The sequence below is a fragment of the Myodes glareolus genome, chromosome 6 (genome assembly GCF_982192425.1).
Source record: "Myodes glareolus chromosome 6, mMyoGla1.1, whole genome shotgun sequence".
NCBI lineage: Eukaryota > Metazoa > Chordata > Mammalia > Rodentia > Cricetidae > Myodes > Myodes glareolus.
In genome coordinates this window covers 73,098,052-73,121,339 of record NC_142031.1, presented here as the reverse complement: position 1 = coordinate 73,121,339, position 23,288 = coordinate 73,098,052, and the positions used below count along the sequence as shown (strand labels likewise).

The 23,288-nt window shown below is 37.1% G+C and overlaps 1 protein-coding gene and 1 long non-coding RNA gene across 5 annotated transcripts in view; one reads left to right on the top strand and one right to left on the bottom strand.

The window, feature by feature from the left end:
* Positions 1 to 13,204, bottom strand: part of Grid2 (glutamate ionotropic receptor delta type subunit 2) — a 1,407,776-nt gene extending 1,394,572 nt beyond the window's left edge. For 2 of the 4 annotated variants that reach the window (XM_087907267.1, XM_048416268.3), the window contains exon 1: positions 12,770 to 13,203. In XM_087907267.1, coding sequence (XP_087763393.1) covers positions 12,770 to 12,857 — 88 coding nt within the window. In that variant the 5' untranslated portion in view covers positions 12,858 to 13,203. Of the gene's footprint in view, positions 1 to 11,850; positions 11,972 to 12,769 lie in introns of those variants that run through there. The other 2 variants (XM_048416269.3, XM_085690887.2) reach the window with 2 other exon arrangements.
* A 399-nt stretch (positions 13,205 to 13,603) lies between these two features.
* LOC125388253 (uncharacterized) lies at positions 13,604 to 17,892 on the top strand. Its single transcript, XR_015002344.2, has 4 exons — positions 13,604 to 15,866; positions 15,976 to 16,043; positions 16,124 to 16,224; positions 16,678 to 17,892. It is a non-coding gene; the product is annotated as an uncharacterized LOC125388253 (long non-coding RNA).
* Positions 17,893 to 23,288: the final 5,396 nt, after the last annotated feature.

Genomic DNA, 23,288 nt, shown 5'->3' with positions numbered 1-23,288 from the left:
TAAATTTTAAAATGTTATATTATCGGTTGAGTAGATTAGGCTCATTAGCAGTTGCTAGAAGACAAAAACAACATTTAAACATTGTTTAAAGGGGGAACAAGTCAGACCCTAAGCATGTTCATCATCGAAGATAGCACAATTTATATGTAATTTTTAACAAAGGGTTAGCAAGAAGTAATGATGTTAGCATAATATTAATACTATATAAATTAATCCAGATAATAATGGTATATACTGTCATTTCAGCTACTCATGAAGCTAAAGCAAAATCAAGGATACACTTGGATATATGGTAAGACACCATCTGTAAAAGTATATATTGTGTATTACATTTTAAAATATTCATTATTAACTACTAGAAGCATTAAAATGTCCAAATTGTACCTCTTAAGTAGTTATACTATCATTTTCTTTATGACTCTCTGATTTCCATGTCATATAAACATCTGAGTAAACACAAATGCCGAATTGTACATAACATTAACCTTAGAAGACAGACCAAGAAACTTGATTTTGTTTGTTGAAGATTCTAGAGACTGATATGTCTGAATTGGTCAATTGATAGTCGCAGAATATAAATATTTATCCTTTAAAGGAAGACAAACAATGAGTCTAACAAGAAAAACTGATTTCCTAACAAGGTAGAAAGATACTAAACTGGTTTATAATCTGTATAAAGAGAGCATTAAAGACAAACCATTACTCACAGCACTTGTCTAAAAATATAAAAAAATTAAATCTACAATCAACTAACACTGAATAAAACTTTATCAAAACTGGATGTGATATCATGCACTATAATCTCACACTTTGTAGGAGAAAGCATGAAGACAGTGAGTTCTAAGTCAACTTGGACCTTGTAATGAAACCCCATATCAAAAAACAAAGAAACACACACTCCTAATGAAGCCATGTATCTGGACTCGATCATGACACTTTCTCTGTTCTCTTTTCTTTCTCTAGTTCACCATTGATTAGATTTTTGCTTTTATCATTCATATGCACTTCTCAAATGACAGTACTCAACTCCTTCCTTATAGTCTTCTAGAACATAGCAATATCTGCGAGCCACATGGGAACATATAAGGAAGATTCAGTATGCAATGGAGAGCGACAAAAGCTTTTAAACAACACAGGTCATTAACTAAATTGCTTTAAAATATAGCTAAAAATCATATTTTCCTTTAATAAAGCCACAAGAGTCACAATATTAGAAGCTGAGCTAATGCTGCTGCCCTGGCTGCCTGTAGCAGTACCCCAAGAACAAACTTCTCCAAATATTAATACTCTTGATCTGATTCCAATTTTTGTTGTGCAGCAACCTCTTTGGTGGTCTGGAAGTTTAGGTCATCACCAACAGTCAAAAGCAAATTCCCTCTTCAGAATCTGGGAAATATTTGGGGAAAATAAAGATGTTTCTTCTCAACAAGCCTGTGCCTAGAAGCATTCAGGGGCTGATTTTCCGGTTTACAGATTATCTAAAATCCTTTGCTCCTTCTTCCTGGCTTGTGACTATTTTGCTGCTCATTAGCATTGCCACTGGAGGGTGGACAGGAAATAGAAAGAATCAAAGCAGTTCACTATTTTAAACTGTTTATTAACAACAACAAAACAAAGCTTTTTGGGGGAAAAACTTGTATTTGACAGTTACTTTTTGATTATTTGTTTATATCCATTTTTAGTGCTCTAAATTACAACTACATTTGTTCTGTTCTCAATTACAGCCACATGGTTGAAGGTAAGTATCTTACTAAGATACCATGGCTCTTGTAAAAAAAAAATGCTATTTTATTTTGCTATGGGATAAACTTCCTCTTTCCTTTACTGGAGTATAGACAAAAGTACAGGTAACTTGTATGACTAACTTTTGAATTATTATAATATTAAATATTAACTTAAAAAATACAAGAAAAATTTATTATATAAGTATATATCTGTAACACTGCAAAATCTGACATATGCCATGAAATTTAAGCAAGAACTCAATGCTTTTATTTATTACAGAATCACTAGGTATCTACGCCTCTTCCCTATTCGTGATTTAATGACAAAACTGCTGACATCTATGGTTTGAAGGAAGAAAGAGGCAAATAAGTGGTTGATGTTCTGTATTGGCTCTGGCTTTGACATGATTATATTTATTTTGCAGCCAATAGCTATACTAGGGTGAAGGATTAACCATCAGAAAGCTGAGTAAAGAGATTTCTATTATAAATGAAGACTATCTGTAAAGGATAAACTCCTCATCCTATTTATAAGCTACTTTCTTCTGAAAAATATATTTGGCTTATGGCACTGTCAAGATTCCATCAACAGGACATTTATTGACTTCCCACAATTCCCCATGCTGTAGTGGACTGTAGTCATCCAGCTGGAAGACTCAAATTGACTCTTACTTCAGCTCCCTAATAAGAAACTATGTCTTAAGGAGACAGATATCTCTAAAATCTCTTCAAGGATAAGAGGCACAGGTGACCTAGACAATGAAATGAGACATTAAAGTCTAAATATTTAGGCATCATATATCAAAATTAACATTTTCTGAGCCCATCTGCTAAATGTCCTACATTAAATTCAAAAGTGACTCAATATATTTACGGCAAATGCAGCACGAGAATATAGATCATGATTTTTCTATTTGAACAGTCAGTTTCATAGTGTTTGAAAATCACCAGGTACAGCAACAGATAATAAAAGAGAGCAATATCAGTCAAGTCTAGTTATGGGATACAACAAACACAAATGAGGGATAAATCATGGGGGAAAAAGAATTTTTTTCAGAAAAGAGTCGAATGGCCACAGGCAGACTACACTTCCTTTGATCTATGCTGAGAGTGACCAGAGGTATCTTCAGAAACAACGTGCAATGTACTTGTGTGTAATCAAGAAATAACTGACTAGATATGTGATTGGCACAACACCATTCACACCATTTTGTATGCTAGCAAATTGCTGTGGTTTTTATGCAAATGAATCAGCTTCTGGCTTTAATTCACCTTAAGCTACAGGAAACAGAACACCTGCAATGGTTCATTTGTCTCTTCACTTTCTAAAATCTTACCTGGTATTTGCTTTTAAGAACAACATATCAATCTGAAATGTACTGCCAATAGCCTATAACATTTTAATGATGTTGATAGTAAGTAGATTAAGTACTTCATCAACTTTAGGTACCCATTCCAACTAAGTTTAGATATAAATGTGCTTCAGAATTCTGTCAAATGACTCCAAGTCACCATACTATGTTACACGTACATTTTGATATTCTATATTCTGTCAAATGACTGCACTTCACCATCCCAAGAGATTATGGACTTCTAAGTTACAAATATATTACAGTATTCTGTATTCCATAATGTGTTCCTCAGCCATAACACAATTGTCTTTTTTGGCAATCCTTTCTGATCTCAAACTAAGCTTCAATCTTCTGAGTATTCATGGATCTCCTTTTTATACATCACTTAATACATATAGCCTAGCAGAAATATCCATGTGACACTTCCATTATTCCCACAATGGGAGAAGGTCTTATGCAAGAGTTAACACCAGAAAGGAATTCAGAATAAAAGCAGAAAAATAATGAAAGCCCTATTTCAATCCAGATATTAACTGAAGCACAACACTAGTGTGACATACACAACTCGTTGGGTTATTAATAGACTTACGAATGCATTAAGATTCACTTTCAAATGATTCCTAAGCTCAGAAAATTGAGAACATTTCCTTTCCTCATTTTCACCTGTGACTGAAAAGCTGTCAGCTGTGGTATAGCACAAATAGAAGTGAAAGATCCATAAAAGGAAATGTTTAACTGTGTCACTGAAAATTAACATAACATGAATTTCCGTTTTGCAATGAAAACTATTGCCCTATAAAGTAACCATATTCTCATCTTTGAATGAAATATTTCTGGGGGATCTAAAGCAAAACGAATTCATGTCAGAATTTGTTTAAAAAAAAATGAATGATCAGTTCAAATGTATCCATTGTACAAGAATTGCATTGTGCTGTACTAGCATTCATTAGTTTAGAATATTATATATTCACAATAATTAATGAAGTTCCTCAAAAGTAAATATGTATTCTATTTGTAACACATATCGCTGCTGTTCAAATTGTAATCCACTCATAATTTCAGGTAAGAAATATTAAATAAACGTTAGTGGTGATCTGGAATATTTAATGAAGCAAATAAGCAGAATAATAAATATCGTATGTTTCAGAACCACAGAAAAGTTTCTCGCTCAGGCCAGCTACAGTCAGCCTTACTCAGAACCACTCGATCTAATTCTACAACTACAAAACAAAAAGACTTTCTTACTACTCAATCCTAAACTCCAGGAAGCAAATAAATTTGGAGGAAAATGATGTATCTTATTCATAACGCCTGTAACTGATTCTTCATAGTGAAATTATATTCATGAAAATTCCTACACATGAACACTTCCAAATCAAAATCTTCCCCACCTTGTATTTCCTGCAATCTCCTGCATCTCTTTCCTTCTCCTCCTCCCTTGGCTTAAGCCTCCTAGAGGCCTCAGGTCTTGGTGCATTCCTTCAGTTGTTGCCAACCTCTATTTTATCTCTTCTTGCTCACTGAACACAGTTTTCTCGAAGTTCCTCTCTGACAGAAATTCTCTAGAATAATTATTTTATATATTCAACTTGCCAACATTCCACTTCATCTTCCAAGGAATACCATCCTTGGTTTTCGTCTAGAACATTATCTTATCCTGGCTTCTATTCAGTTTCACAGGGCACACATCTATCTCTTCTCTTGGTTCCTTCTCTCCTCCTAGCCTCTCCATTCTGCAAGGCTCTTGTCTCAGAGCTCTCCAGTCTCACTTGTCTTCCCCACTCACTGACTGAAGACCAAATATCATGAGAAGGTCTAAATGCTCCTATAACATGTAGACACCTAAAATAAAAATAAATTATAGCCTTGATCTGGAGGTCCAACATATATAAAATTTAATAAAACTCACTTGTATTCACAATTGCCCACTTTCCCCACTTTCCCATTTTTGATTCACAGTAACACACTTCAGCTTCTTGTCCACAAAAGGCATTTTGGAATACTACATGCCCTGAAATCTTCCCATTTGGCCAACGCATGAAAAAACTCTGATTTTATTACTTTATATAGACAGTCTAATGACAGCCCTTCCCCTTCAGCCACAAATTGAACTCAAGTCACAGTGGCTAAACTACCGTTCTATGCCAGCTGGTGCAGACAACCAGAGAAGGTTATAAACCTTTACAGCTGTAACATGATACATAAGTCTCCCCTGCATTTGCTTTGCTTGTAGGTCAGACTTTATTCCCTTCTTCTTCCCACTTTGCTCATTAAATGGTACTCAAATTGGCTTTCAAAATGTCCCTTTACAAATTAAACTGACTCCTAGTGTCTTGTCTCACAGTCATTGTCCTTGCAGCAGTCACTGACTAACACTCTTCACAAGCTATCTTTATGCCTCGTGCCTTTTTAATCAAGTCTTCTTTCTCCCGAGAGTTATTACCATGCCACCCCACCAAAAATACAGTCCTGTGTCACTTGTCAGTCTCTCACTGAACTGAGCAGAGCTTATTACAATAGTAAGTTATATCTACTTTCTTACTTATTTGTCTCCCCTTTGAAACTGAAAAATTATACCTACAAAAGCATAGCCAACTCAGTATTTTAATCATGAGACCCTCTATAGTCATTAGAAGGCAGTTGGTAGCTGTATTAATTTAGGGATGTGGCAATAGTAGGCTCTCCTCTCGGGTCCATGGTCTCACCAGCCATGGGTACTTGGCTAAGTTTACAGTATCAGGCATGCATTCTTTCATACTGAGCAGACCTTAAGTTCAACTGAGTAGCTGTTGTTTAGGCCCAATATACGTGTCATGCTACTATTGTGGTTTTTAGGTATGAGCAAGCATTAAATGGCCTCAGCAGTCTGTGTATGTAAATATATATATAGACATATTTATACATATATATATAAACACACACATATATAACAGTAGTAATTATAAAGTAACAGGTCATAAAGTTAAGAGGGACTGTGGGCTATATAACAGATTTTCAGCTAGAGGAAAGAAAGGGTGGGTGGAAATTAAGTAAACATAGCACTCAAGTATTAAATTAACAAAAATTATACAAATGTTAATAAGGTTCACTGACAGATTCTTACATATTGATAGAAATGTCCATATTATCCTGTATTTCTGTAAATACTAGAATTATAATGATTTACTAAAGAATGAATTTAGGAGATTCAAGATATTCACTTAGGAGAAACAAGATATGTATAACAGCAAATAATAACATTTATTTTAAACAATATTTTTAATCATTGTGTGATATAGTAAAATTATATAATTGCTATTTTAATAAAATTAATCTCTTGATTTTATGAAGGGGAGTATGTGTTAATAAGATGGCTAACTGGACTGATTTACAAACTTTCAACATGCAATTCATGTGCTTAGCTTGGGACACCTCTGATTTTGCTTCCGTCTGCTAAAGAGGCTATCAGTGAGTCAACACAATGCAGCCACACATTGAGACTACTTGCTGAGCAGTGACTGTGTACAGGATAAATGAATGAAACAGGAATCAAACAAACGAAGAACTTTAAACTGCCTGTATCTTTACATGACACATTTGTGAGTGACATCACTCATGCACTAATATTAGCAGAGTGCTTTAAACTTCCCAATTATACAGACAGTGCAGACAGTACGGAGTGCTTATCACTGAGGCCAGTACTAAAGAGTGAGCACTTGAGTGTGGCATGCCTTGAGTAACACTGGGGGTGATGTCCTAGTGGGGATGCTAGTCAAATTACAAACAAAATCTACAGTAAAGCAAACCCATCTCACTCTGATACTACAGCTACCTAACAAATCTGATTAACAAATGCATTAATCATAATTCTAGTTTCTACCAGAACCAGCTTGATTCCCAGCCCTTTAGTAGAATGATTACAGTTTCATTTATGCTTCATATTTCCACTTATATTTTTAAGTTCACCCTAAAATTTGCTATTAAGTATAACTCTGTAGTGGATTTGGTTATGTCTCTTCTCCCAATTTCTTTTTGACACACTTTTAATACAGAATTTTCTTTCGAATCACATAATTTTAGAGTTAAATGTGCTTGACTTAAGAGTCTATAATAAAGAGAATCAGAAAATCAAATAAATGTTCAATATTACTCAATTAACTGTTTATAAAATAGATACTTTGTATGAACCAAACAGAATGTAAGTCCAGAGTATTTCAAATTATGATATCTTAAATTCATCATCTATTGTTCACATTCTCCTGAGATTTGCATCTAAAACCAAAGCCTAAAATCCATCACTGCAAATGACTAGAACCCATAATACCTCTGTAAGCAATCTCAAAATAACCTTAATATACTTCTTAATATGTCCATCTTATTACTTGATTTTACTTCAGATATTTAAAGTACATTATTTAATATCATAATTTAACTTACTAATATTGACATTGGACAAAGTATGAAGGAATAAGAAAAAGTTACTATTTAGTTTAGGCCATATTCCCTGTAAGTATATGATTACCACAATGTTTGAATTGTTATTGTACTGACAGATGACTTACATTTCATCATCTATTATTCTAAGAGTAGAATACCACGCGAAAGAGATTATAGAAACACTGATCATACACACTGATTCAAATGACTAAATGAAATAGGAGTCTTACTCGTGGTGACAAGTTACATGGAACTTCACATTAAACAGGCAAAATTGCATGAAAACATAGGTGATCATGGATGATATACATTATGTTTAGATGTTTCTGTATTTCCATACACATATGTAACATCTAGTTTATATGCATTTCCACACCAACATCCATCAGCTTGCCGCCATAAGGTTTCCAGAGGGGAGAAGAGCCCCTGCAATGAGAACTAAGAAATGACTTTACTCATTGCTGATTGAGTGTCCCAACACCACTCAGCATACAGCAGTCTTCCTTCTATCCTAGCTCTTCCTCACCACAATATTAATTTAAGAATATAACTTTGCTTGATTTTAACTTTGCCTAAAATTTACATTGTTGAACCCAAACAATCTTCTCTCTTTAGAAAGTAGCAGGTATTGATATATTGTACAGTAACATGTACAGTAACATAGGTAAGAATGGCAAAATTAATATAGACTTTTCTAGTTATAGATAAAAATCACTGTGTCTTTCAGTATCATGAATCTCATCAAGTAATGCCTTTTCTGGTAATTTCAAAATCAGTTCATATGATTTTTTCATCTAAGACTACAAAGGAACAGTTCAGAAGGCAGTGACACCTAATGGTAAAGATATTCTTATAGACTGCAATAAACATCAAATATTCAGCAATAACAAGTATTGTTACTAATATGGTCTCTATAATCAACATGAACCAATGATCCAATTAAAATGGGAATGCCTTATTCACAATACTATAAGTGGGTAAAAGAAGAAAAGAATTCTGCATAAAATACAGAGTTTTAAAATAATAATGTACCATTAAGATAAATTTACAGTACAGAAAAATAAGCCATAGAGGTCAGAATTGAATGAAATTTATCTTCCATTGCTTCTAACAATTTCCATTACTATCTATTTTTAGATAAGTCAAATGTTAATCACTGTGATTTTTATTCATATTTGAATGAACATTTATAGGAGATATTTAGTGGATATATATTTCATCTGGAGTAGACAGCAAAGGTCCTTGTTATAATGTTTATTAGTCATGTCATGGCTGATGCCTTTGATTAATAACAACACTGTCTAATTTAATTCACATCAGAATTGTGCTTCAAAGAACTGTATTAATCATACAGAAAAGAGCAACAGTAAAATGTGTCTTGATACTTTTTGTAAGTTTATTTCTATTTGCCTATAACTTAGGGACCAAACAGTTCTTATAACAAAAGTGAAAGGGAAAAAAATCAAGTTGGGATACATATGCAAAGAGTCCCTGATGCTGGATTGAGTTCAGTGACTGACCAGTAAATATCATGTGAAGAAAAAGAAACATTTTAGCAAAAAGAAGTTATTGTATTCCTTCTGGGAATGTGTTTATAATTATATTTAATAAAACAGACTCAAAACAAGAAAAACAGATGCTATCAATTGCCTGTCAGGTGTTGTTCACGATGTGCTGACATTCATTCCCTAAGCCAGCTGTATACCTGAAACCTTCTGATGACAAAAGCATGCTCTGAACTCTCTCAGCCTCTCACAATGACAGAGTTGATTATAATGATCTTGAGAATGAAGTGTCATCTGCTTATGAGAGAAATGAATTCATGTTCCTTTCCACCCCTTTGACAGAAGGCATTTTAATAAGACTGATAACAGCCAAATATCGCCAGTGATGTGTGTAATATGAGGATGAGTACAGTCCTTGCGTGTTCCCTTATAGCGATATGTGACTGACGATAGCTAATTTACAATCTGTTCTATGACCACAGGAACCAGATAAAGAAACGAGCATATATTAAACTGTTAAAACGTGCGATCCTCCATATTAGATAGCAAGCAAAACACAAACTGTGCAGTTGACTGGAAATGCCACCTAATCCCTGCTTAATTAAAGCAGCACACGCTACACTCCTGTTGTGCTGAGGGAGTACAGAGTGGGGGACGACTGATGTATGAGGAAAATAGCAGTCAGCGTGGCTAATCTCAAAGACTTGGGAGCTTTCTAGCTACATAAATCAGCGCGACTTCTGAATAGCCTCATAAAACACCGTATCATTGCCATTCCACTCACGACGTTTTGGTTCTTCCTACAGCATGCAGATCGTTAGGAAACTTCTAAGCAATCAAGTAATGTGGGCCTGATGAAATTACTCAATCAATGCACAGGCCCAAAGTAGAAGCATAATTCAAACTTGCATAGTTTTTCTATGTCAAAGACCTTCCTTTCACCAGGGCAAAGGAGGTGATTCAACATAAACTACTATGTGTATGTGTATCTAACAATTAAATACAGGCAATTAGTAAAAACCTCTGAAATGTGATTAACAAAAATATCCAAGCAACTACAATATTATGCATTTTCAGTAGAATAAATAAATATTCACCTCAATCATTGTGATTCAACCATTAAAATGCATTTCAGGATCATAGTAAACTAATTCAATAAATTTAACTAAATTTATTCAACAAAATATTAAAGAGTTATTTGCAGTTGTTTTTATTAAGCTACATTGTATGAAGTTAGAGGAGAGAGGTGAGAATTTTCATACACATACATTCAATATCAAAAGCCTTCGGTATTTAAAGAACTTAATAGGACAATGACTTTTTGTCTTTCCAGTGTGCCTGAACTATCATTGCAACCACTTTTTCACCAGACTGAGGATGCCTTCATTTCTGCATATCTCTCTACATCACTAGAGGTGAAATACCCCTCTCTCAAAGGTGTCATCATTTTCAGCCTCTGAGTCCTGAGCTAATAGACTCTTAACATTCATATTTCTCAGATGATTTCATGAAAGCAATCACCTAAAGAATATTCATTTTCCTCATCGACCCAGTAAGCTGGCTGACCCAGTGCACGCTAACTGCTGCCTTACAAGTTAAATACAGATGTACCAGCTTTGAATTTCTCATACTCTGGGTAAATGTTCAGGAAAGGAGGCATTTAACCTCTGAAGTACATACAACTTAGCCAATTTTCAGGACATTATAAGAGGTATAAAGCTTTTAAAACTCTGTTAGTTTCATTGCAGTAATGGGTAGTCTATAAAAGAAGCCAACTCCTTGTCTAAGGCACTACTTTCATTCAAACCAAGTTAATTGAGAAAGAAGTATATCTTTCAGTTGGCTATACAGAGTTGAAACGCACAGCTAGACTTCTAAACAAATGTGTAATAGCTGCACAGTTACTTTTAAAGAATCAGGTTATAAATAAGTAAGCCATTTCACTCCGTCAGAGAACATACAGTTATCTTCTACTCTGAACCAAATGCCCAGATTGCATTGTAAAGTAGGATTCCTCTCTTAAAGAATACCAAGATATATACATGTATACTTGTGTGTAAATCATGTATTTAACATGTAGAACACAGAATAAGCAACAAAATAAACTCTTATCTACTACCCCCGAGGCGGGGGAGGGGTGCAAGCATACATTAGAAACATCTAACCATCAAATGAATATAAAGAAAAGAATAGTGATCCCACCCCCCACAGTTTTGCCCTCATCTCTTACAACTACACATAAATACATGCCATTTCTTTACGAAGAGCATGGTTCATTTCTAAACTCTTATCAGAGCTTTCCTGAACCCCGCAATGAGACCATAATTTCTCCCCGGAAAGTTCTGAACCTACAAGCACTGTTAGCCCCCAGGCAAAATAGGATCTAGCAGGCCAGCTATCTAATGCTTCATTTTCTTAATGCACAAGGACAAGGCTTTCTCAATTCTGACCTCATTACCCCTTGCACAGAGACATACAGTCCCATTGATATGAATGGTAGAGAATGGCAGACATGTTTACGGAGATAGCCTATAATGCCAAAAGAGGGAGCCCCCTGGAGATAAGGATCTGTCCACCAAAGGAACAAACAACAAACAGGAGCCCCCGGCTTGGGAAGAACTGCCACCTGCAGCTGCTTCACCTGAGGTGTGTGTGTGTGTGTGTGTGTGTGTGTGTGTGTGTGTGTGTGTGTCACGGTGGAAGGGCAAGGGAGAAGCTGTGACCCATCTGTCGCCTGGATTTGTAGAACAGGAAACCATTTGTACAGATAAAACTCCTGTACCAAAAAGAAAAAAAAAAAAAAAAGAAGAAAAATTTCCCCAGAGGGGTCTCACTGCAGCCCCGCAAACGAACCTTACTTGCCCAGGAGGCGAATTTCCGAAAAGGAAATCATCACATTAACGCAGAAAAGGCTGCAAAAGCCGGTCTCCACTCAGCTCTCAGGGATTAGCAAGTGAGAAGAGTTGGAACCCTCAGCTGCGGGCACCCTGCATGATAATGACTCGAGCCCCGCCGCTCCCACCGCGCCACCGGCCGGTCTGCTCGCCAATAGGTGGGGCCAGGATCCTGGCGACCCGTGGGCCCTCAGGGAGCCAGGGCGCACAGCTCGCCCTGGCGCAGTTCGGGAGGCAGCTGTCAGCTACTGCCCTGTCTAGCCTGGCCACAAGAGCGGCCTGCAACGGCTTCGGCGTCTCCCACGCCCCGGGCCGAGAGCTTGTGTCCCGCCATCCTCTCCCGCCACTGTGTCGCGGGGACCGCAGAGGATCGCGAGTCTGGGAGTCCACACCGCTTTCTGCAGCGGACTCGGCCGCTCAGGATGCAAAACCACCTGTTCGAGCCGCGGGGAGCGCCCCCAGCCCCAGCCCGCCTCTCTCCCCGCCGATGACACTGCCAGCACACACCCCCACCCCCATGATATTTTTTTTTTCCCCCGTGGCTCAAATGTACATCCGGGAAAAATCGGGAAGCTAGAGTCAATCAAACTTCCTTCTCCCCTCAACCCGAGTCCCCACACTCCCTGCACTCTTGTGCGGAGGCCAACGTGAGCCCCTGCGCCCGGCCCGCACTCCCCACCAGCTCTCACTCCCGCGCAGCGCAGCGAGGCTCAGCCACAGCTGAGGGAAAGCTAAGCCTGTGCAAGCGCGGGCACCGAGGGGCGCGAACCGAAGCCACTCCAGCAGCCGGCAGAGGCTCAAGGGGGTGGGGGAGAATAGATTACTGCCAACGAAACGCTAGGGGAAAATCGCCACGAGCCGCACTAGCTCTGTCTTACCGATGTGGATGATGGAATCAGCGGTCGCCAGGTCCCAGGTTCGAGACCACCAGAGCGACAGAAATAAGAGCAAGGGGAAAACTTCCATCCTCCGATGCAGATCTTCCTTGACCACGACTTTGCTTCCAATATGTAGATATTCTTTAAACCGGTCGACAGAGTTTGAGGTCACGATAGAGTTGAGTGCAGCTTTCCCACTAATTTCCAAATCCCTCTCGCCAGTGCACAGTCTTTCTTAGTCGCCAAGGAGGCACAGGCGACCCGAGAGCTAGCACAGCCGGAGGCAGCCTCCTCCCAAGCCCTGTCACTCGGAGGGGAATTTTGGCATCGCCAGAGTTGTTTGCAGTTGGGCTTTTTAAAAATGTATCCAGCCTTGGCTGCTCTCGGACAGGGGGCGAGGCTGGCGCTCAGACGGTGGCCCTGGCCGCGCGGGGGCCGCGGTGGCGGGTCCCAGCTCCGCCGCAACTTGGGCACCCCCGCGCCGGATGTGCCCGCGCCCTCCCCCGCCGCCGAGCCCCTCCACCCCGGGCCGCGCGCGGTCGTGGCGCCTCGCGGCCAGCTCTCAGTGCCACGGGCGATGAGGAGGATGCGAGCGGAGCCGCCAGATTCCAGCGGGGAGGGGGAGGCCGGCTCCGGGAGGGGTGGAAAAAGTGAACTTGAAGGTAATGCCGATAGTAATGCAGAGAAGACTCCGGTTCTGCGCCAGGCGGGCCCCGGGGCTGGCGCGGCGGGCCCGAGCGGCTCCGCGGGCGCGGTGGCGGGGGTGTCCGCCGGGAGCGAGCAACGGGCCAGGCCGGCGCGCGGAGCCGCGGCTGCAGGATGCTCCGGAGCCGCTCGCCCGGCGGGATGCGGGAAGCCAGCAGCAGCCTGGCAAGCTCCGCTGCAGCCCCACGTTGCCTAGAAATGGATCACCTAGGAGAAGCGAGTCCGCAAGAGAGCGGTGCTGTCAGGCGGAGAGGGGAACCGAGAGAGGAAGAGCTTCTAATAACCACCTCCTCCCCCTATCTGCAATACAAGGGAGAAACAAAACCGCGCTCTCAATTCCCTGGGAATCTTCACCCGGACTGAGAAAGGCAGGACTCAAAGAGAAGGCAGTGAAGTCGTCCCCCCCTCCCCACCTGTCTTGTTTTTTATTTTTTTTTCTTTTTCTTTTCCCCCGAGGTTAAAAGCAACCTAAAAAAGCCACCCCATTTATTTAACCTTGCTGTCCCCCAACAGGTATCGGACTTTTGTTCTAGTCTTTGTCTGGAATTAGTCACATTGGCTGAGAACAAATTAGGGACACCTAGTCACTTAGGGAAAAGAAGACCTAGAAAGCTTTTAATGAGATTTCAATTATAAAGTTATAAAAAGCTGAGAATGTGCTAATTACCTTTTAAACAGTGTTGTTTTTTTTTCTTTTTTCCTCTTTCATGATTTTCCTTCTTTTTCCATTCTCTGATTTTTTTTAAGGCAACCGGGACACAGAAAGAATTCTGAAATAATGTCAGAAAAGGGACAGTCATAAGCTTTAAAAATATATCTAATAATATAAAAAATAAAACAAACAAAATAAAAAGCCTCAGTAGTCAAAATACTGCATTGAGTTAATGGCCTGTGCAGTTAGGTCGTTCTGGGGGCTCCTTGCTGTCCTTGGGAATGCTGCGGATGCACTCTAAGGCAAGCTCCCAGTCTCCAGAGAAGGGATTTTGGGCAAGCTTCTCCCTGTTTCTGGTGACTTCTTTTCTTCTAATGACTATTTTATTTCTTTCCCTCTTACTGTAGAAGGGGGCTCTGTTAACTCCATCAAGTGCCTAAGCGAGGTCAGGTTTTAACAGCCTAGACACTGTTTCCATTACAACTGTAGTCCACTGGAAATCCTGTTACCAAGAGGATGTGTGTCAGAACTCACCATTCTTCTTCCTAAGAGTGGTGGAGCTCTTTTGTTCCTGTTCCCTCATTTAACACCTTCTCTTTGATGATGCTTTGGCTTGACCATTCTCACCTCTGCAAAGTCTTATCCTTCCGTCATCTTATAAATTTTATCCCTGGATATTCCAGGAAAAAAAAATGTTTTGCTCCTTTGGTTCTGCTACTCAGACCCTCCTGGATCACATATAGTCTCTTCAAGCTCTGCACCTCCTCAAGAGCAGGATCCTGTCTCCTAGGAAACAGCGCCCCACCTTTTAGTGTGAAATAATTTCACCCATCTTCTATTTTCTCACTGCAGTCTACCTTTGTATCACAGAAGAAACTACTTTGGAATTAGTAACCAGTGCCTTCTATGATGAGCAGGACTTACATACACTCTGATTTTTTTTTTTTTTCAGGGAGCTCTAGTTGTTGAATTTCAGAATTTCCTGAATCTAGAGCCAGTACTTCCAGGAAGTATTTCCAATCAGTTTTTATCATCTCTTCATTCCCTCCCCCGATGATTGCCCATGAACTCAATATGGATATCGTTCATGTTATTATTGATGTCATTCTACTGTTCAAAGAATTCAGATGTGCTTTCATGAATGCTGATACAGACAATGAGATTCTTTTTACAAAGCAGGTGTATCTCCTCAAGGCAAGCAAGTGAGTCATTGTGTATTTTATCAAGAAAAACAGTGAAGTCCTTATTTAGGACGGACAGCACAATATCATATATTAGGATCAGACAGGTAGGTGGAACTTTAAAGCAATAATTTTTATCATTCTAATCATAATAAGTGTTATTCTTGGAGATAAACCAATAGCTAAATATAGTCATGTTCTTATTATCTATTAGAAACTTATTTTAATGTCCAAATAAGACATTGTCATTATTCCAAAATCTTCCTTTTAGTAATTTTCTATCATAAATTCACTTTGGAATAATCTTGTGCCTTAGTGTGCCTCCTGTTTCCTTTGGTAAAGCATGGACTAAACCAACTTATACAAAGAAAGGATTGATTTGGCTTATACTTCCAGGTGACTGTCCATCACTGAGGGAAGTCAGCTCAGGACCTCTGTCAACATCGTGGAGGTCAAGGAGTAATGCTGAATACTTACTTATTTGTTCCTCATGGCTCACTGAGCCTGCTCTCCTGTACAACCCAGGACCACCTGCCTGCCTAGGGTGGATCCACCCACAGTGAGTTGAACCCATCCATACCAGCAATTAATCAATAAAATACCCTGGAGGCATGTCTACCGGCCAATCTGCTGGAGACATTTTCACAATTGAGGTTCCCTCTTCCCAGGTGACTCCAGTTTGAGCCAAGGTCACGAAACAAAAGGAGCACACTGTACTTCTTTGTGAAGGACTTGTGTAAGTATGGTAAAGTCAGAACTTCAAGGTTTGGGGCTTGTTCTATAAGCTACCTTTTGTTTTTTAAATATCTCTAACAGACAGCCGAAGTTCATAACCACTATTCTAGTAGCTGGACATACAACAGAATTGGGGAACCCATCATAAAACTCACAGAGATATGAGGATCAACTTCTGTCAGGTAAAAGCGGTCATTCAAACATGGTATGAAGCTTGCTAAATGAAAAGCAGGAAAGTTAGAGCAAAACTAAAGTATAGATAGCATTTGGCTTATTTTTTTCAGTTTATGAGCAGCAAACTTTTCAGTGTTCAAGTAATTCTTCTGGCTAGTGAGTCCTAATTAACTGGCTTTCTATGAATTTAAATTTATGTACTCACACATGGTATGACTATATTTTCTTTAAAAGTTGGATGGATTAAGATAGTTACCTAAAAATAAAGATTTACAATGTGCAAAATAGCCATGAACTACCAGGAGTAAAAATAGCATATTCATTGATTGTGTTTATTAATTAATTATTTTATGGCTGTTTGTAGAATTGAGCATTGTATATGTGAAACGCATGCTAAAAAAATGTCTCTATCAAGAACTGTATCTTTATTGTTTTTTTCTGCTCTTTTATTGTTGAAACAGGTGATTGACAATTCCTATAGTGAGCCTTGAACTTGTGCTCTTTGTGTCCCAGCCACCTAATTAGCTAGGATTATAGACCTATACCAACAAGCCAAACATGGCTATGCTTCTTAAATGGACATTGCAAAGATGGTTTCTTTTTTCATTAATACTGCATCACTTGGATTCAAGCATGACGTATGGGAATGATAGTACACCATTGAATTGAGTACGTCTGGCCTGCTGTACTCAAACTCAATCCCAGTGAAGACAGCCTTTTCCATTCACTGAAGTTCTATAGCAGCAACTTAATTTTGCAGGACAAATGTAAGTGAATGATAACTGCTAATTTCCTGATTTCCAAGCCTGAGACTGTGTCTTCACTGAGGAATCCTTGCGATATGAACGCTAGTGACTTGGAGAAGTTGTAGGAAGTATGAGCAACCTCAAGATATAAAATGTAATTGGCATTTTTTATGAGAAGAAGAATTTCAGAGAACTATTATTTTGTGTTGCTGGATTAGGGCACATGCAGGCCTCTTCAAAAGCACACTGTGTAGAAGGAGAGCAATACCATGGGAATGCACGCTGTAGGGCTCTCTTCAATTGTCACTCTAAAAACATCTAAGAATTCCTGTGTCTACCTTTGTAAAGTGAGCTCCTTCCTTACTCTTAAAAAACAGCACCGAATTAACTCATATTTATCAGTTTTAAAAGTGTTAACAATATACCATTGTACAAAGGGCTTAGTTTTAACATAAAAATCAATACATGTATAAGTGTTAACTTTAAACTTAAGGCATGGTGAATTTTCCATGTAGCATTTTCAAAATGTATTTGGATGATTATTTTTTGTTATGTATAATGATATCATCATTATAAATGTTGGTCGTCACACAAGAAAACCTAAATAAATTGAAACCAGACAATCAGTATATGGAGAAATTAAAGAGAACAATGGTCAACCACCTACAGATAGAAGTAGTTGTAATAAAAGGAATGAACTTATTCATAAATGTACATTGCTGGAAGGTAAAAGCATGAATTTTCTTTGGGTGAAGAGCCCTTGATATTTTTTTTTAATTTTACTTAAGAGTTAATGGAAATTCAGTGTTAACGAAATTTCAGAGCCAAATTTATTCAGTTTCTTGTTTTCGTCTCTAAATGAGGACAGGGAAATTCAGTCCCAGAATTTATACTGATATTTGTTAGAAAAATGTAAACTTAGAAAACACAGTTTGGCTTTTTAGTATTTATTTATTTTGTGTGTATGAATGTTTTGCCTGCATGTATATATGTGCAGCGTGTGCATGGTGACTGAGAAATAAAAATGCATAATTCCCTAGCACCAGAATTGTGGGTAGATGTGAACCATGTGGATGCGGGGAACCAATCTACCTAGTGAGTGCTGTGCCATCTCTCCAGCTTCAGAAAACATAGATTTTTCATATTTAATTTAATTTAAAACTTGCTATGTAATACATTCATGTTAGGTGAGTTTTGTCAGTTTTTCCAAGTTGATTATTTTCTAGTTTGTTAAGTATTTTGTCAATTTTTTTACACCAATTCAAAAATTATTGGATGATATTTCCCTTCATCCTTCTTTCCTGTCTCCTTCCCTTCTAATTTAAGTTCTCAAATACTGTTCACCTTTTTGGAGATTTCTATAAATATTTAAGATTCTCTTATCTTGAAACTTTTTTTTAACTAAATGACATATAAATTCCAAACTAATTCTATAACTAGCTGATTGTTCACAAGTATTTACCAAATTCATATATAAATAAAGTTGACTGAAATGGAAACGTTAATTTTACATCTTTTTCATCATCCATGGGCACATGATATTGAAGATTCAGATATGGGGAGTTATTGATGTAAATGTATATGTTGGTATATGTCTTCCAATCATCTCATCTCTAAGGCCTGAAGGCTGAGTAGTATTATAAGGAGTTTGAATAAACATAATTTAACTGAAAGAAGTAAAGTAATGACCTGTAACCTATCAAGCACACATTTTTAAGATTGGCCCCTCATTACATTTTATCCTGTCCCCACAAGATGGCAGCCATGCCTGTTGCTGATATAATCACCTCACGTTTTAAATGTCTCAATACTAATAGTTTACCAGGGTATTATTAACGTGAATTAACCAAAAAGTTATAATGAAAGAAACTTGACACTTTAAGTGAGTATTGTTTTATTACTCGATATTATCCATCCTTTATTTTTTCCTTCATAAAACTCCTGTTTTTGAGATTCATTTATTTGTTTTGTTTCCATTTTGTTTTATTTGATCAGTTAGGAATTAAAAATAAAAAAGGTGAAAATTAGCCTTAAACCACTCACTCCTGTACTGAGCAGTAATTTGAACATGAGAACATTTTTAATAAAATAACAGTATAAATTTAAAAGCTTCAAAAAACAAGGCTACTTTAACTATTCAATTTTTCTAATAAAAAATGTTACATATGTTAAAGTAAGGAACTGCACTCTGTCAAAGAAGGAAAAGTATTTTTCTATTTTGTAACAGTTTACTCTTGAGTGACATATTAGTTGTATGCCATGACAGATAGGTCAAAGACAAAATGAATTCATAATGTCAATGATATTATTAATTATCAGTATAATTCCTCAAGTGGAAATCAAATGCCATTTTCTCCCCATAATAGGTGTTTTAATTGTTAAAAGAAAATTTCTTTAAGAGACATCAATGACATAGATTTGAAGTTTGTTTGTTGACTCTGATTCAGATATTAAACTATACATTTTAGTTTAAAAGATATTGTGCATAAAATAGCACATATGATCAGAAATACACACACATACATATGACATCTTGTCTTGTTAAGTATTTGATCACTTATGTTTTTTGTTTAGACAATTTTGAAAGTCCCAAGAAAGTCATAAAATTTTGAAAACAGATAATTTCAGCTCTTCATCAGCAGATACACGATCCATACAGATTTTGATAAGAAAAGTTATTCACTCCACACTATTCCTAAAAGTTACTGGTAAATTTAAAATTTAAGTGTTTGATTAAGGGTATGGGTGAATGGATAATCAATTAGTAAACTAAAGTATGGAATTGGAATGTTAAATAAATATAGAGAAATAATAATCATGTTACATGTCATCACCATCTCAATTCATGAGAAAATAACCAGATTGCAAAGCTATCAAAGTGTCCAGACACAGATCATATTATCTGTTTTTCATCCCATGTTTTACCACATGGGTAGATGCTACGTATCTGCTCTAAAGAAGATGAAAGATATTTTTAAAAGTTTCTCTGAGAGATGTCAATAGAAATAAAATCAGCAACTTAAATCCATATATGAATCTCTATCTAAATTTAACTTGACCTATTTTCAGTATGATTTATACAACCAAAGAGATTTTAGGAGAAAACATTGAATTATAAGTTAGTTCTCTTAGAATTTCTTTAAAGTTTGCAAATATAAAATAAATTGTAGGGTACCACTTTATTTCCTATTATTCCATATATTTCTGCTTTATATTACTTTATATTTCATCCAGGTAGACCAAAAGGAAATTAGAAACAACATAAAAGTATGAGACAGTATTCCAAATTTTAAAGAGTTAGTATTTGTAGAAAAACCTGAGTCAACATTTTTCACATTGGTCTTTACTATGGTTTAGAATTTTCCTCGAATTCCACGTGCTAAAAGTTTGGTCCCCTAACCAGGTGTAATGAAGCACCCCTGTAATCCCAGCACTAGGGAGTCAGAGGCTAGAGGATCCCTGAGTTTTAGGTCATGTAGTCTACATGGTGAATTCCAGGACTACACCTAGAAATCATGAAATTTTGTATCAAACATACACACACACACACATACACACACACACACACACCTGAAAAAAACAAAAAGACAAGGAAACAGAAGAGAAAAAAAAAGAAAAGGGAAGAGAAGAGAAAAATAAGAAAAGAAAAGAAAAAGAAAAAGAAAAAGAAAAATGCTGGGTCCCCAGCAGGGCTCTACTGTGCAATGAGATTGAAGAGGCTGGCTCAAGTGGGAAGTCCTCAATGTTTGACAAGAATGCAGCCCTTCCACTTCAAACACTGTTTCAGGTGGTCAGAGCAATACTGTGTATGCATGCTCTGGAAACAGAACCCCAGGACCAAAAGCTGAAGTCAGCTTCTCTCTTGAAGTTGGTTGTGGTCTTATTGTTTACTGCTTTTGTTATGTTGATATATACCTCCTAGATCCCCACATTCTCTAGGACATTAGTGATGAAGGGATATTCCTTGGATTAATTTTTTAAATAGCAAGATGACATATATATTGGAGAATGTGAGGTGCTGAACTCATCTGTCTTTACTAGTATGTTAGCTATGAAAGGGGGTGTTGCAGAACTTATTGCATATATATCTAGGTCTGTAATGTCTTTTTAGTTAATTGTTCCCTTGATTAACTGCCACTCTTTTACTCATCTGGTTACTTTTAGCTTTCAGTCTATTTTTTTTCAGCTGATATGTCAGAAAGACTTGCTTTCTTCCTGATCTTAAATTTTTGAAGTATTTTTTTTTCATCCTTTCATTTCAAGATTACCTTTTAAGCTGCCATGAGTTTCTTATAGGCAAAACACAGTTGGATTTTGTTCCTTTTAATTTCTCCATCTAGATGTCAGCTCTTATTCAGATGAGACTTTCCCTTTCATCTTTCAACATTCTCCCTTTGCTCCTATATTTAGTCCTTTAACATAAGTAATCTTCTCTGGGTCTTTTCATGCTCTCTTTTATCCAGTGTTCTGTTTGCTTTTTTTTCTGTTTGAGTGTGTCTTCTTCATTTACTATGGGGAAATTTTTAATGAACTAGTTGAAGATTTGGACTGTGTCATTGATATGAGATTCTTCCCCATCAACTATGCTAATAATTTTACAAAATTGTGTTTTTCTAGTGTTTCAAACTTCTTGAATGTTACTTTCATTTTTTTCTTTTACAAATTCATTCCATGAGCAGTTCAAATGCTCTGCTTTTGTCTTCAAGTATCTACTGAGCCCACTCTACCTCTAAGGTTTTCTGCAGAGTTTAATTTTGGGTTATCAACGTTTTCCATTCTATATTCATTTCAGCTTGAATTCTTTTCAATATTTCTATTGCTATATTGAATTCACATTTTAAATCTTGATTGTTCATAATTTCTTTCATCCATGTATTTGTGTTCTCTTGAATTTCAGTTTGGAGTTTAAACCTGTCCTTATTAAGCACATTGGGGAGGAATTTATTTGTGTATGGATTCTTTAAACTTCTTTAATTCTTTTTGATAATTCTCATTTATGTTTTTTTAATTGACCTAGGCATGGGAACTTCATTCCTTGGTTGTGTGTGATGTGAGATTGGAGGCTGACTCAGATTGTACCAGTTGAGGAGCTAGGGACAGTTGGTGCAGGAACTCCTCTACTGGAGTTAGGCTGGGCATATGGTGATGGTGGTTTACGTATTAAGAAGCTTCTAATGTACTCAGTTCCCATGTCACTTTTTCAGAAGGTCTTTAATGCCAGTTTTATCTCTGCATATCCCCTCTCTACTTTGCCTTTCCATTTCCAAATTCATTAACATTTCCTGTTCCTTTGCTCTATTTTAAAACATGAAAACCGTATCAAAATTCAGTACCCATTCATGGTAGATGTCACTGAATTCTGAATATTTAGAAACAGACACTATTCTCTCACCCACCCCCTCAAAGTGAAGCCATGGCACAAGAAATTCATAAAATTTCTATTTAACATATTCTTGATGAAAGTGCCTTTACATTTCTTTTTCTATTTTAGTTTAGCATGAATTCTAAGATTCATAAGAAAAAAATTGATGTTAGCTACCCTGTAAAATATGAGCTGCTTAAGTAATTTTCCTTACATTTATTTTGAAATATTCAACTTTATTAAGAGTATTCTGGCTTATTGAAGTGCAGGTTGGGTACACATAAGACTTTTCTTTTGGCTCCTAATTATCATACACAAAAAGCACCAGCTTCTCCAAATGGCACATTACATGTTTATCATCACTAAAAGTCATGCACCTAATCAAGATGATCATGCAGTCCTTTTCTCATAGCTGTGTAGGCTTACATTGTTTTACACTTCAACTGAGAAACTGCCTCCCCTGAAAATAGCTAATGAATATAAATGCTGAGACCTGCCTGAACATCATGCTTTGATACATTAAACATCACTTTATCTGCTCAGAAGCTGGGTCCATATTTTTACTTGACAAACAATATCATTATGACTGGCATTTTCCTTATTGCATGCTCATCCTATCATAAATTATGACAGAATCATTACTTTGTTGATAAGATGAGGAGGAAACAACTAACTAATGTGATAAATGATTGGAAAATGTTTGGATAATGAATTAACTTCAGAAGTTGTGGTTTATGTAGCTACCATAGTAAAGGATAGCCTTTTAGTTTTTCTTCTTGGAAGAATTAAGTTTCCAAAGTAGTATTTCAATCCTAAAGAAAAATGTTTCTACAGTATTATGAAGAAGTATATTTAAATTGCTGATTTAATATTATCCTAGAATGAACTAAATACATTTTATATATAGATTTTAAAATAGACAATATTCAGCTTGAAAACTGATTTTAACTGACACTCTCATTTT